At 48.9% G+C, this 14,371-nt stretch overlaps 1 protein-coding gene and 1 long non-coding RNA gene across 7 annotated transcripts in view; one reads left to right on the plus strand and one right to left on the minus strand.

Annotated features, from left to right (window-relative positions):
* Nucleotides 1-401: 401 nt before the first annotated feature.
* On the minus strand, nt 402-2,561 carry LOC139707227 (uncharacterized). The gene is made up of 2 exons (XR_011708801.1): nt 2,458-2,561; nt 402-886 (listed from the first exon to the last, which is right to left on the minus strand). It is a non-coding gene; the product is annotated as an uncharacterized lncRNA (long non-coding RNA).
* Nucleotides 2,562-4,568: 2,007 nt separating this feature from the next.
* Nucleotides 4,569-14,371, plus strand: part of Zdhhc18 (zinc finger DHHC-type palmitoyltransferase 18) — a 32,206-nt gene continuing 22,403 nt past the window's right edge. For 3 of the 6 annotated variants that reach the window (XM_071617510.1, XM_071617514.1, XM_071617513.1), the window contains exons 1-2: nt 4,570-4,918; nt 10,179-10,339. In XM_071617510.1, coding sequence (XP_071473611.1) covers nt 4,614-4,918; nt 10,179-10,339 — 466 coding nt within the window. In that variant the 5' untranslated portion in view covers nt 4,570-4,613. Of the gene's footprint in view, nt 4,919-10,178; nt 10,340-14,371 lie in introns of all 6 variants that reach the window. The other 3 variants (XM_071617511.1, XM_071617512.1, XM_071617515.1) reach the window with 2 other exon arrangements.

Below are 14,371 nucleotides of genomic sequence, written 5' to 3' on the forward strand. Positions count from 1 at the left end.
TGTTTCAGGTGCAGTAGTTCTCCTGGCATCTGGATTCAGCTATTGACCTGGCAATTGATGTTTTCCTCTGTATAATTTGTAAGAAACACAAGAAGTTTGCTTTTACCTAGCAGGGCCTGAAGTACACCTTCACAGTGTATCAAGACTATATAAAGTCTTCTGTTCCCTGTCATAAAGTAGGAGAGAGAGAGAGAGAGAGAGAGAGAGAGAGAGAGAGAGAGAACACACTGGGGGTCAAACCCAATAACACAGACTAGTCAATCCTTGTACATGCTAGACAAGTGCTCTAACACTGAGCTACACTCCCAGCCTCTAGTCCACAGAGATCTTGATCATTTTGGTCTTGTACATAATATCACTCCATTGAGGACATTTTGCTGCTTGGGTATGACAAACTGGAATTAGCAATGACTTAAAGACACTTTAGTAAAACATGAGAAATAAAGAGTTGGAAAACAAACACCATAAAAATTCATAGGGCTATGACTTCAAAGTAGTGTCTGGTGGTCCAACATGCTAAAAGCCCAGCTATAGTACAAGCTGCTCTTCACTTGGACCTTACAAATCAGGAGATTCAATGACATTCAGGCTTTGTCAAACAGGGATGTTACATGGAGTCACCAATAGGTGAATCACAACACAGACTTCTAGGACCTTGAAGTAAATCCACACCATTTTCTCCAAATTACCATTCTCTTCGTGCTTCTGGGCTCTGGTACAGGCTGAAGGCCTAATCACAGGATATCAAGTAGCCATAAGACCTGAGTGTCCAATCAGGAGTTAGTTGATATATCTCGTCCACTAAGCCATGAGTGAGGTTGGGCGTCCACAGCAGTCATCTCTCTTCAGTTGAAAATGGTATATAGGAAATAAGCCTCAGGCACATCTGGAAGAGGGAGGCATGAGTTAGTTGAATGAACAGGTAATTTTCCTTTGACCCCACCTCCCACTGTACTGCCTCCTCCTGGGGAGTTCCTTATGACTACAGCCTGGTTTACAGATGGCTCTGCACCATATGTTGGCACCACATGAAAGTAGATGGCTGACACATCACAGCTCCACTCAGGGGTGGCCCTGAAGGACAGTGGTGAACTCCCATTGAAGATCCAGATCCTTCAGAAAAGAAGATTTGGATCCCCCTGCTAGGTACAGAACTCTAAAACAGCTGAGATCCCAGCAGAAGGCAAAGGAAATATAAAAAGAAGATTAGAAAAACAAAGCTATAAATATCAACCATGGCCTTGTGACCAATTTCAGAAATAAGAACTGTTAAAGCAATGCATATTTTCTTCCATTTGTTATGTGGTATATATGATTACAACTTATAAATACTATAATAATAATTATAAGTGTAATTATAATTTATAATTACATATATAAATAAATTATCTATATACTTTTTCTTCCTATTATTTTATACAAATTTTCTTCAAATTCTGATACAACTTAGTTTTTAGGTAACATAATTTTCAGGAAGAAACGTGACTGGTTTTGAGGAATTATTTACACAGCCCAGATATAGATACAGTGATTATTAGGATTTGCATCTCTTTGTTTTGGGGAGTGGTTGAGAACATATTTGTACAAAATATAATTGCAGCTTGTTAAGTGGAAAAATAGAGTTGTCTTGTTGTATGGAAGTTTAAAACTAGAGACAAGTGCATATGGATACTGAGTAGCCACAGAGGCGGACTGTGTCTGATATTAAATTATTGTCTGTCGGGCTGGGGATGTGGCTCAAGTGGTAGCACGCTAGCCTGGCATGCGTGCGGCCTGGGTTCGATCCTCAGCACCACATACAAAACAAAGATGTTGTGTCCGCAGAAAAACTGAAAAATAAATATTAAAAAAAAATTCTAAAAAATAAATAAATAAATTATTGTCTGTCTGCTCCAAACCAGCCTGTCTATACTTGGCTTTGAAAGCCTGGAGCTGGGACTCTGCAAACCACATTTCTCCTTTACCAACTGATCTGTGTTTGGTTTTGCCTGTTGGGAGCACTAGGGAAAGACTACACAGCTCTCTCTTTCAACAAATATTTTGTTATAGCATCACAGAACTCTCCAGCCATCCAGCCTATTAGATTTGTTTCCATGTAGCCCACTGGATCATTAATGCTGTGCTATCTATTTTTGCTTTTATTATACCAGCATTTCATTCCTGGTACCAAATTTTGTACTCATAAGGGTCAGCTAGCTGGGTAGGGAAATCCCAGCAACTCAGGAGTCTGAGGCAGGAGAATCACAAGTTTGACATCAACGTGGGCAACTTGGTAAGACTCTGTCTCAAAATAAAAAAAAAAATAAAAAAAAAACTAATAAGGGCTAGTGGTATAGCTGTGGTAAAGCACCCCTGGGTTCAATCCTAGTATCACAAAAACGGGGGTTAGCTAATTGTTATAGCAAACAGCTTCCCAAATTCAGTGGCTTATACAACAAAAGTCTATTTTTTGCTTACCTCAGAGTTCAATAGTCATGTAGGGAGAGCTCTGCTCTCCACAATTATGCAGAACCCAGGTTCTTTTCATCTTGTGGTTCCACCCTCTTCTAGGTTCTTGGAGTCTTTCCCATTCTACTAGCAGAAGGGAAGGAAGGCAAGAATCAGCACACGGAAGTTTTATGGGCCAGGCTGGGAGTAGAACCTACCACCTCCAGAATTCTGTCACATGGCCACACCTATTGGTGACAGTGGCTGGGAACTGTGGGTATTGATGAGAAGTAGTAGTTTTTAATTATAACAAATGGGTCACTGGTAACATTCAAGGTAGAAATTTTTGAGGAGTGATGTAGACAGAGACCATATTGTAAAAAGTTGAGAAATGACAAAAAAAGTGGCAGCTATTTTTTTTTTCTTTACTCTCTTTCTTTTTTTTTGTTCTGGGGATTAAACTCAGTGCAGTGCCTTGTGCATTCTAGACAAGGAGTCTACCACTGAATTATACCACCAGACCCATATCCTTAAGTTGAGAGGAAAGAACGGATAAAAACAGACATTTGAGATAGGAGGGAAACTAAAAATCAAGTAGGATCGCTTTGGCTTCTGTAAAATGACAAGGAACAAGAAAAGCTTTAGGGTTGTAAGAGGACCCAGTTGAGGTGGGACGATGGGAAACTGCTGTAATACAACAAGTTAGTTTTGTGACTTTGTTTAACAGCCAAAGAGTGGAAGGAGAGGAAACTTACACAAACTTACACTTCAAGGTGGGACTCATCAAATCCAGAGCCTTTGGCACCAAGGACGTGGCAGGGCAGCCTTTGGCATAGGTACCAATTAGTAATCCTTGAGGTCACTGTTGGCTTCCTACCTGTCCCCATGTGTATTCTGCCTTCCTTTCTTAGTCCCCAGCTCTCGCTCTCTCTCTCTCTTTTTTTTAGCTGTTGATAGACCTTTATTTTATTTATTTATATGCAGTGCTGAGAATCAAACCCAATGCCTTACACATGCCAGGCAAGTGCACTACCGCTGAGCCCCAGCCCCAGCCCCCCACCAGCTCTCTCTTTTCTTATTTTTTCCCCAGGTTTTATTTATTTTTTAAAATAATTTTTTTTTCTTTTGAGAGAGAGAGAGAGAGAGAGAGAGAGAGAGAGAGAGAGAGAGAGAGAAAGAGAGAATTTTAATATTTATTTTTTAGTTCTCTGCGGACACAACATCTTTGTTTGTATATGGTGCTGAGGATCAAACCCGGGCCCCACGCATGCCAGGTGAGCGCGCTACCGCTTGAGCCACATCCCCAGCCCTCCTCTAGGTTTTAGAGTAACTCCAGAATGATGGACACTGCACTGGGTTGCACCTGGATTGGAACCCTGTGACACTCCAAGCAAAGGATTTAGCTCTACTGTTTCTGGGTTCCTGACCTGGGATCCATGAGAAATAGGTGTGTTTTTTAACTTTGTGGTAATTTGTTCCGTAGCAATAGAACACGAATATATCCAGAATTCCTGAAAAAAACAAAAACAAAAAAAACCACGGAGGCCCTCAGGCATGACCCCTGCATTACGGGCTGGGCTATACCTAGGAACCTCTGGTCTGGGCCCAGGACAGCTGGGTGAGGGAGACCAGAAGGTGGGCCCTTTGGGCATTTGAACTTTGGATGTGTCCCCGACTCCCAAAGATGCCTGCCTCCAGAATGCCTTCCAGTCAGTCCTCAGGGATGTGCAAAGCCTGGCCCGGGAATTATAAATTGGGCCACCACCTGAATCTCGGCTCTTGGCACAGTGCCTGGCACACAGTGGGTCCTAATAAACGGTTTGCTTGCAAAAGAGAAAGCGCCCTTGAGAGCGCATCTGCTGATGGCTCCTGGTGTAGAACTGCAGGGGGGGGAGCGGCGCAGGGGGCGCAGGGACTCGCTGGGGTCCTGCTGTGGGCCGGGACCGCCTCGGCCGCGCCATCCCGGGCCCCGGCGGAGAGGGCGCTGCGGCTGGAGGCCGCGGCGGTAGCGGCGGCGGCGGGCCGGGGGCGGGGCGGCGGCGGGGCCGCCCCCAGCGAGCCAGCGAGCGAGTGAGCGAGCGCCGCGCGCGCGCGCGCGCCGCCGCCGCCACCTCCGCTGCTCGCCCCGGTCCCGGAGCGGTCCGGCCGGCCCGCGGGGCACGGAGCCGAGGCCCGCGGCCGGCCGCATGAAGGACTGCGAGTACCAGCAGATCAGCCCCGGGGCTGCCCCGCCGCCCGCCTCCCCCGGGGCGCGCCGCCCCGGCCCCGCCGCGCCCCCCGCTCCGGGACCCGGGCCCGCGCCCGCCGCGCCGCGCTGGAGCGGCAGCGGCAGCGGGAGCTTGGGCCGCCGCCCGCGGCGCAAGTGGGAGGTGTTCCCGGGCCGCAACCGCTTCTACTGCGGCGGCCGCCTCATGCTGGCGGGTCACGGCGGCGTCTTTGCGCTCACGCTGCTGCTCATCCTCAGCACCACGGTCCTCTTCTTCGTCTTCGAGTGAGTTCGCGGCGCTCGCCGCGTCCCCATCGCCGGCCGCGCGCCTCTTGCTCCCCTTGCCTGGGCACCCACCTGCACGGCCCCTCCGGGCATTCGCCCTCTCAGCCCTGAGCCCGCCCGCAGCCGCCTGCTCCTCTCCGGTCTGTCCTGAGGCCTCCCCTGGCTCCCGACTCATCTCCTGTTTGCCCGCCCTGGACCCCTCCACCCTTGCCAGCCACTCTGTCCTCGGCCGCTCTGCTTTGGTTCCCTGCCTTTGCCGGCCTCTGAAGGAACACCACCCTCCAGTGTCCCTTCACACTGCCCCCCCAGTCTCCCAGAACCAGCCCCCCAGGCCTCCTCGGTTCCTTAGGTAGAGCCCTCCTGCTCTCTCATCCCTGGACCATCTCTTGCACATCCCACACTCTTTCTGACCCCTCAAGGCATCTTTTCTTTCTGAGCCTTCCAGACAACTTCTAAATTTCTATGTCCTTTGGCTATGTACATACCATCCTGAATTTCCTAGCATCTTCTTGCTCCCTCCAGGTCATCCCAGAGTCTCCTTTCAGACCCCTCCCGTTTTTGCTTTCCCTGTCATGCTCACTGTGGATCCCAAGGCATCCTCCCATAAACATCTTGGGGCCTCTCTGGCTGCCTCTTCCTTCTTCCCTTAGCTTCCTCAGAGCTTCCTGTCCTTCCCTTAGTCCCCTGATCCCCCCAGATGTCTTCCAGGTCCCTGCCCCCATTCCTGACCTCATGGCTTTTTTCCCCTTCTTACCATTCTGGAGCATTCCTCTGGCCTGTTCCACATCAGGAATAGCTATGTGCCTTGTTATTTCTTAAAGAAAGGATCCAGAGTGCTTTGGTATGACAGGTCCTTTTTGCCCCATGGGTTTTTTACTCCTTTGTCTCTCCAGTGACCCTGGATTGTCCCACACAGGATATCTGTTTTGTGGATGAAGGAGTGGGTACTTATAACCTTACCAGGACCACATTGGTGATCAGAAGTTTCCACCCTACCTCTCTAGCTGGAGCCACCTGCCACATAATTCCTTGCACAGAATCCCAGGCATCCACACCCACCCCATGAGCCCCACCTTCCCCTCCTGGCTCTCATCTCTTGTGGTCCTCTTGTGGTGTGGTTGAGAACTCTGTCTCTGGGGCCAACAGCTTCACCTCACACTAATTTTGTGACCTCAGGGCAGTAACTCCAATTTTCAGACCCCCTGCTTCCTCATCTGTAAAATGGGGTCTTTAATAGTACCTACCCCCCAGGTGATCATGAGATTGGCCTGCGGGCTTTTAGCCCAGTAACACTAACCTGATGTTGGCTGCTGTTAGTACTTGTTGTCTTCACCAGAAAAACACTTAACAAGGGCATGTGGCCATAGCGAGGCTGTCACAAAGATACCAGCTCCCAGGTCCCTTTCCAGTTGCTAGATCATGTAACTGCAACCTCAGATTGCCCCTTGAAGCAAGGTGAAGACTTCCTATAAATCGGCTTCTTCTTTTCATCCACTAAACACTCTGCTCTTTCTTTGTCTTTGTGGAAAAAAAAGTTCAGGGATGATTTAGAAATAGAAGCTCTGGATTCCCAGCCCACAGGGAAGCCCCTGGGCTGAATTTCAGACCTGGTTTTCCAGACCAGACCTGTGGATGCTATGAAAGTGCCTCCTCCAGGAGCCCCAGGCTGTGCTCAGTCTCTTGCCCAGGCAGGAGGAAGCAGTGCTTGCAGTGGTTGGCCCTGTGACCTACAGTGTGAGATTCAGTCAGTTCAGAAGCAGGACGGTTGCTGGCTGAGTGAGTAGCTTTGCTGGTGACTTATTTGTCCCTTGCTAGGGAGAAAACAAGGACTTCCAGGCTCAGAGAACACTTGTGAATCATCTTGGCTTTTGTCTTTGCTTGTCCTTGTCCTCACTTGAAGTGGTAGATTTGGCAGCAGGGTTTGGTGAGGTCCCTGAGCTCACCTGGGTCTGGACCAGAGTGAAATCTCAGTAAGAACCTGGAGTGGCGGAAGTGCCTTTAGTGAGGACAGGGAGCACGGAAATGCTCAGACACCCCCATTGCTCTGGGAAAAGATACAGGTGGCCATCTGGGGCCTTTTCTGCAGTGAATGGTTTTGCTTCCTTGTTTGGTTTGGTGGATTGTTGCGCAGGCCTCCTGGCTTCTGCCTACTTCCCACCCACCCCCACCACTGTAGCAGGAGTGTCCCTTTGATTCCAAGTCAGATCTCAGTCCTCCTGGTTCTCTGGGTAGGAGCCAGAGCTCTGGTCCCTGCTTCCCTTCTGTCTGCTTCTGCCCCATTGCCCTGGTGTGCATTCCCATCCAGGCAGGTTGGCCTACTTGCACACTCCTACCTCGGGGCCTTCTCACCGCTCGGAGTGTCCTTCCTTCACGTAGCCTCGTGCCTCACTCTTCCTTTTCCACACCCTTCCCTGACATCCATGCTGCATGCATACTTGTTTGGTAGTTTCTTGCCTGCCTTTGTATATGAGAGCAGGGTATTGTTCTCCTCACTGTTGTATCCTTAGTCCCTAGAACCAGTGCCTGTATATTGCAGGTACTAAATACAGCAACTACTGGTTGAAAGAATGAATGAGCAAATCATTTTTTGGCAGCCCAGAGACTTTGGCCAGCTAGGTGAACTTAAATCTAGCTGTGGGCCCAGGAGTTCCCCTCTGGAAAATCAAGAAACTAGGACTTAGTGTTTCTTTTTCTTTTTCTTTTTTTTTAAGAGAGAGTGAGAGAGAGAGAGAGAATTTTTTAATATTTATTTTTTAGTTCTCGGCGGACACAACATCTTTGTTTGTATGTGGTGCTGAGGATCGAACCCGGGCCGCACGCATGCCAGGCGAGCGCGCTACCGCTTGAGCCACATCCCCAGCCCGGACTTAGTGTTTCTTGAAGGTTCTACAAGTCTCAGAGTTCAAATATTCTCCGTTCTCCAGAGAAGTCTGGTTGTGCATGAACTGGACGAGTTGCCATGTGGGTGACCCTGAGCTCCCGGCTGGTTCTTTTTGAGAATCAGATCTGGGAGCACTGAGATTTGTGGAGTAGAGCATGGGCCCCTAGGAGTTCTTGTCCTTGGCAGTCTCTGCTCCTCAGGGGAAAGGCCTCTGTGGAAGCCATAGCACCTGATGCTAGAGGCTTCATAAGCAGTGTGTAGATGCCCACAGGTTTGCTCCCGGCCTCTGTACTGGCTCCTGGCCTCTTGCCTGTTCTCAGGCCTCCAGCCTCTAGTCATTTCCAAATAGCTGCTTCCTACTCCATTAGTCCACTCTGTCTCTAGGAGGGAAAGCAGCATATGACAGTGATTAATATAGTATGGACCTCAAAGTCAGATCTGGCTTGAGTCCCCCCTCACCTCAGACAAGTTACCTAAGTTCTCTGAGCTTTAGTTTCCTCATCTATAAATTAAGAAGCATAATTTCAGAGGGTCTCTGTAAAGATGTTTGTTTGGTTGGTGCTAGGGATTGAACCTTAAGGGTACTCCGACTGAACTACATCCCCAACTCATTATTTTTTTTATTTTAAGACAATATCTTGCTAAATTGCTGAGACTGGCCTTGAACTTATGATCCCCCTGCCTCAGCCTCCTGGGTCATTGGGATTACAGGCATGTGCCACTGTACCTAGCTCTACTATAAAGATTTATGGCACATAGTAATTGTTAGTACTTAAGATATTATTAATAATAATTTATGAATTAAGGCCGTAAATGGCACATAAAATGCCATCGAAGAAGACAGCTATTTCTGACCTCTTGCCAGAGGGGAACACTATTCATTCATTTTTGGAAGATATATACTGAGCACCTTCTTGGTACCAGGTGCTGGCAGGGTGCTAGGGGATGTTAGGTGAACAGGGGATCACAGTCTGTCGTCTCATAGGGGATTGTGTCCCAGCAGGGAACAGGCAGTTAACACATCAGCAGACAATTAATATTTTTAATTTTATGCAAGAAATAAAGAGTATGGGAAGGGCTGCTTTATACAGAATTTGTCATGGATGGTCCTTCTGAGGAAGGAAGAGCATTCCAGAAAAAGGAACAGCAAATGCAAAAGCTCTGATGTAGGAAAGAGCCAGGTTTGTTTTAGGGGCTATCCTGAAGCAATTGTAACAGGATTCATGGGGGCAAGGAGAATTTCATGGAATGAGGCTGGAGAAACCTTCAGTAGGAACCTTCCTGAATTCAGTAGGGTCTGGACCATGCTTGGCCTATGAGGCTGTGGTAGGGAGTTTGGATTATATTCAAAATGTAACGACATGGTATAATCCCAGCAACTCAGGAGGCTGGGGCAGTAGGATCTCAAGTTCAAGGTCAGCCTCAGCAACTTAGCGAGACCCCGTTTTAAACTAAAAAGTAAAAAGGACAGGAATGTGGCTCAGTAATAAAGCACCCCTGGGTTTAATCCCAATACTACCAAAAAAAAAAAAAAAAAGGATGGAAGATGGGTCTGAGAGAGGGATGGGGGCCTGTGGTAGGCTGCCCACCTGCCTGGTAGAGGAGGACACATGTTCATCCAGCAGCCTCACAGGGCCTGAGCTTTCTTTTGGCTGTTCTCTGAGCCACCTAGGGTTAGGGGTCCTGGCACATTCCTGTGGAGTTATCATGCCTTAGGTGACAGTGGCCATGACTGACCGTGCTGTTGCCCCCAACCCTCTACTCATTCTGGTTTTAGCTTCGGTGTTTCTCCTTCAGGGGGCCTCATGGGCTAGGGACTCTTGTCATATTTATGGCCATTATTCCTGCTGCTTATTAAAAGTGTTGCCTGGCTCAAAGAAGAATATTTGGGGAGTGAGTGACAAGGTGAATGAATAAACAAACATGGCCATGGGTGGTTTATCGTGATAGTTCACTTAATTCTTAGTACTGCCTGGAGCCCTGTGTTTCAGAGGATCCTGAGGCTGCAGCTAAGCACTGGGGTTAAGAGTGCTAGGATATGAGCTTGGTACAGTGGCACAACTGTAGACTCAGCACCTACAATGGGGGCATCACTTGAGCCTAGCAAGGAGTTCAAGGCCAGCCTGGGCAATGCAGTGAGACCTTGTCTCAGTGTGTGTGGGGGGGAATGGCACTGGGATCTATTGATCACTTTGCCATGAGCTCAGCGGCGACCTACAAGGCTAGATAAGGGATGCTTATTATGGGCACTTATATGGGAGTGGCTGCACTCACCCAGAAGCTATGCCTCAGCCTCAGCTTTATTCAAAAATGTGATACCTAGTGCCCCAGCGAGTCCTTGGGGTATCTGCTGATCTCTCTCTCCATCTCTCTTTCTAGCTGCCCCTACCTGGCTCGCAAACTGACCCTGGCAATCCCCATCATCGCTGCCATCCTCTTCTTCTTCGTCATGAGCTGCCTGCTGCAAACAAGTTTCACCGACCCTGGGATCCTGCCCCGGGCCACTGTCTGTGAAGCAGCTGCCCTGGAGAAACAGATTGGTGAGGCTCATTTATACTCCCAGCTGAAGCTGTGTCTTTCCCAGTTCCAAGTTCCTGGACTTGGGAGGAGGCCCAATTTTTCTCTTCTAACACTTTGCTAGGAACTGGGTTACAGTAGTGAGCAAGGCAGGCTGGAGTGGACGCTGGAGTGGTTGGAGCCAGATGATAAACAAGCAAGAAATGCTAGCCAGGGCTGGGGATGTGGCTCAGTGGCAGAGCACTCGCCTGGCATGTGTGAGGCCCTGCATTCCATCCCCAGTACCAGACCAAAAAAAAAAAAAGAAGAAAGAAATACTAGCTAAGCTGGGTATGGTAGTACACATCTGTAATGCCAGTGACTTGAGAGGCTGAAGCAGGAGGATCACATTCAAGGTCAGCCTCAGCAATTTAGTAAGGCCCTTAGCAAAATGCCATCTCAAAAATAAAAAATAAAAAGGGCTGGGGATATGGCTCAGTAGTTAATTGCCCCTGGGTTCAACTCCCAGTACCAAAAACAAATGAACAAACAATAACAAAAGAACTAGCCAAGAAAAGACTGTATTGGCAGTCAGCATGGCACTGAGTGCTAACTCAGGGTCAGGCACTATTTTAACCTTTTCATAGGCATGATCTTATTGAACCCATTAATCCTATGAAATGTACCATTGTTATTCTCTTTTTACTGATTGATTAAATTGAGGCACAGATAAAGTAAGTAAATAGTCCAGGATCACACAGTAAATGAAAGAGTTGCACTGAGACCCCAGGCAGTCTGGCTACAGCCCTCCTCTTAAACATTCATAAATAAGGGGCTGGGGATGTGGCTCAAGTGGTAGTGCGCTCGCCTGGCATGCGTGCGGCCCAGGTTTGATCCTCAGCACCACATACAAAACAAAGATGTTGTATCCGCCGATAACTAAAAAATAAATATTAAAATTCTCTTTCTCTCTCTCCTCTCTCACTCTCTCTTTAAAAAAAAAAAATTCATAAATAAATTCATTTATTCATCAAACATTTATTGAGCAACTGCTATGTGCTAGGCACTTTTCTAGATGCTGGTGATAGAGTAGCAGTGAACAAAACTAACATTAATCCTTGTCCTCATGGAGATGATATTCCAGGGGAGGAGAGAGACAGTAAACAAATAATTAAATGTCTAGGATTCAGACAGAAAGAGGAGGGAGAGAGGATGAGAGCTGCGGAAGGGCATAGGGTTTTAAACAATGTGGTTAGGGGAGGTCCTGTGAAGGAGGTGATATCTGAGCAGAGGCATGGGCCTGTAGAGATGAGGGCCTGGGGAAGGGACAGCAGAGGGACACAGTAGACACGGGCTTGGGCTGATTTAGATCGGGTGGTCAGGAGCCCTCTAAGAGATGGGCCCCATATGATGTGATAGAAGTACGAGGATCTTCAAACAGTAAAGGGAGAATCCCAGGATGGTGAACAAACTGGGTGGATGTGAGGGACAGCAGGTGCCTTGTGTGGCCCTTGACTCCTTTTAGCCTGCTGTGCAAGTTCCCCTGGACCGCTAGGCTCTGGGGACAGGGCCTTAATCTCAGCTTGCTCCACCCTAGCGCCTTCCTGTCGAGAAGTGACGTGGGTGTTTGCACACCTCGGGGGTTTCCGGTTGATGGCTGGTTCCTTCCCCTGACAGGCTTTTAAATGCCCAGCTGGCCCTGAAGAGATCTAGTGGCCTGTAAATGTCAGAGCCCTGCTGTGTCCATCACTGGAAGTAATTTCACTAATTCTCCGGAACAGCTTGGGAGGGACCAGCGGGGTGCTGTCTCCAGTTTTGTGGGTTCTGTCTCATTCCTTCGCCAAGCCTGTTCACAGCCACACCCAGGGCCGCTGCCTGACTGTCGTCTCCATCCAGCTTCCTTCCCTTTGTACCCCCGGCCACTGGCCACACGGCCTCCCAGGTGCAGCCTCTTTAGTATCACTGGGTCTGACCTGGGCTGGTGCACCTGGCAGCCAAGGACGCCCAGCACCTGGTTTCTCCTCCCCTGCAGGTCAGGGCTAATCATAAGGCAGGATTATGGTCCTGCTCAGCCAGACTCTGAGATCTGGCAGCCTGGAATCCTCTGACCTCTTGTGAGCTACTTGGGTGATAATGACAACAGTAATCCCCATGTTTGGGGAGAGCGTGACCATTTGCTCAGTGCCTTCCCTCCATTATCCCCACAGTTCTTCACAACATCCGATGATGAAGGCGACCCTGTAGGCCTCACAGACACTGAGTTGGTGGTCACAAGGCGTAGGGTGAAGGAACAGAGATGGAGTGTGTCCTCACCCCCAAACCCTTTGCTTTGTCTTCTGACGTGGCCGTGGGGACACAGTCCCTCTGTCCTTCTGTCTGCACTCTGGGACCTACCTGAGCCAGGCCATCCATGACTTTCCCGTGTGCATTCTCCTTTCTTTTCTCCCCTGTGCTGCGAGGTTGTCATTATGGAGTTGCCCTGGCTGTGAGATACACAAGTATCTTGTTCACCTTGTCATGTGGAAGGGTCAGTGATGGAGGCTGACAGGATGGATGAACCACTAAGAATGAACCTCCGTGAAGATGCTCCCTGCTGCCCATGGGGCTGTCAAGAGACGGTTGGCATGTCCCATGGAGGCACTGTGGGTTCGTGCCTTTGTGTGTGAGTTCCTGTGCTGCCTCCTTACCGCAGAGGGGCGAGGAGTCTGAGTGGTTTCTGGTCTAGGTCAGCACACTGTGGAAGGCCTGCCCACCACAGGCCAGGCCAGGCCAGGCTTTGGGAGAGGATTGCAGGGACTGGAAGTGTCTTCCACATGAAAGACTTGGAGAGGCTTCCTAGAGAGGTGACAGTTGAGTCAAGCCATGAAGTTTGGGTGGGATTCAAGCACAGGAAGACGGAAGGGCGGGGCCAGGAAGATGGAATAGAGAGAGGACAGGAGTGGGAAGGAGGAGGGACAGGCCTGGGGCTGCTGAGCAGGCCGAGTTGACTGGAGCACGCGGAACACCACAGCAAGGAAGGGGACAGTGGATCACCCTCACAGGGCCAGAGATTTCTTTTGAGATCAGTCGCCAAGTCTGAAAGCGACATCTTTGGGACCTTTGAATCCTTAAGCTAGAACTGAAGCCAGATTTTGGGGTGTGGCCAGGAGGCTTCTGATCAAAGTGGAAATGTTTTCTTGGTAAGGACTAAGTCTGTGGGACTTTTCTAAGAGGGTGAAGGTCTACTCTGAGGTGGTGGTCATAGAAACACGCACTGATTCCTGGTCCTAGGCTCATGCAGACAGTGCAGACTTCTCCTTTCACCCTCTCCCAAACTGGAGATTGAATTTGGGGGCCCTTTACCCCTGAGCTACTCTCCAGCTCCCCCCACCCCTTTTAAATTTTTTTTTTCAGTTGTCAATGAACCTTTATTTTATTTATTTATATGTGGTGCTGAGAATCAAACCCAGGGCCTCACATATGCCAGGCAAGTGCTCTACCACTGAGCCGCAACTCCAGCCCCTCCAGCCCATTTTTATTTACTTTTTTGGTTTTTTTTTTGCAGTACTGGGACTTGAACTCAAGGGCACTCCATGACTGAGCTACATTGCCAGCCCTTTTTACATTTTATTTCAAGATGGGATCTCGCTAAGTTGCTTAGGGCCTTGTTAAGGGCCTCAACTGAGGCTGGTTGGTCTCCAACTTCCTGCCTCAGTCTCCCAAATTGCTGGATTACAGGTGTGCACCACTGTGCCTTGCAATAATATAAGGTGTTTTCCTAGGGGTGTTTAACCACTGAGCCATGCCCCCAGCCTTTTTTTTTTTTTTAATTTTGAGACAGGGGACAGGGCCTCACTAAGTTGCTGAGGGCCTCACTAAGTTGCTGAGGTTTGCTTTGAATTTGGGATCCTCGGGGCTGGGGATGTGGCTCAAGTGCTAGCGCGCTTGCCTGGCATGCGTGCGGCCCAGGTTCGATCCTCAGCACCACATACAAACAAAGGTGTTGTGTCCGCCGATACTTGAAAAATAAATATTAAAAAATTCTCTCTCTCTCTTTAAAAAAAAACACACCAGGTTAAGAGGCCCACAAACTGACC

The sequence above is a fragment of the Marmota flaviventris genome, chromosome 10, assembly GCF_047511675.1.
Source record: "Marmota flaviventris isolate mMarFla1 chromosome 10, mMarFla1.hap1, whole genome shotgun sequence".
NCBI classification, from domain to species: domain Eukaryota; kingdom Metazoa; phylum Chordata; class Mammalia; order Rodentia; family Sciuridae; genus Marmota; species Marmota flaviventris.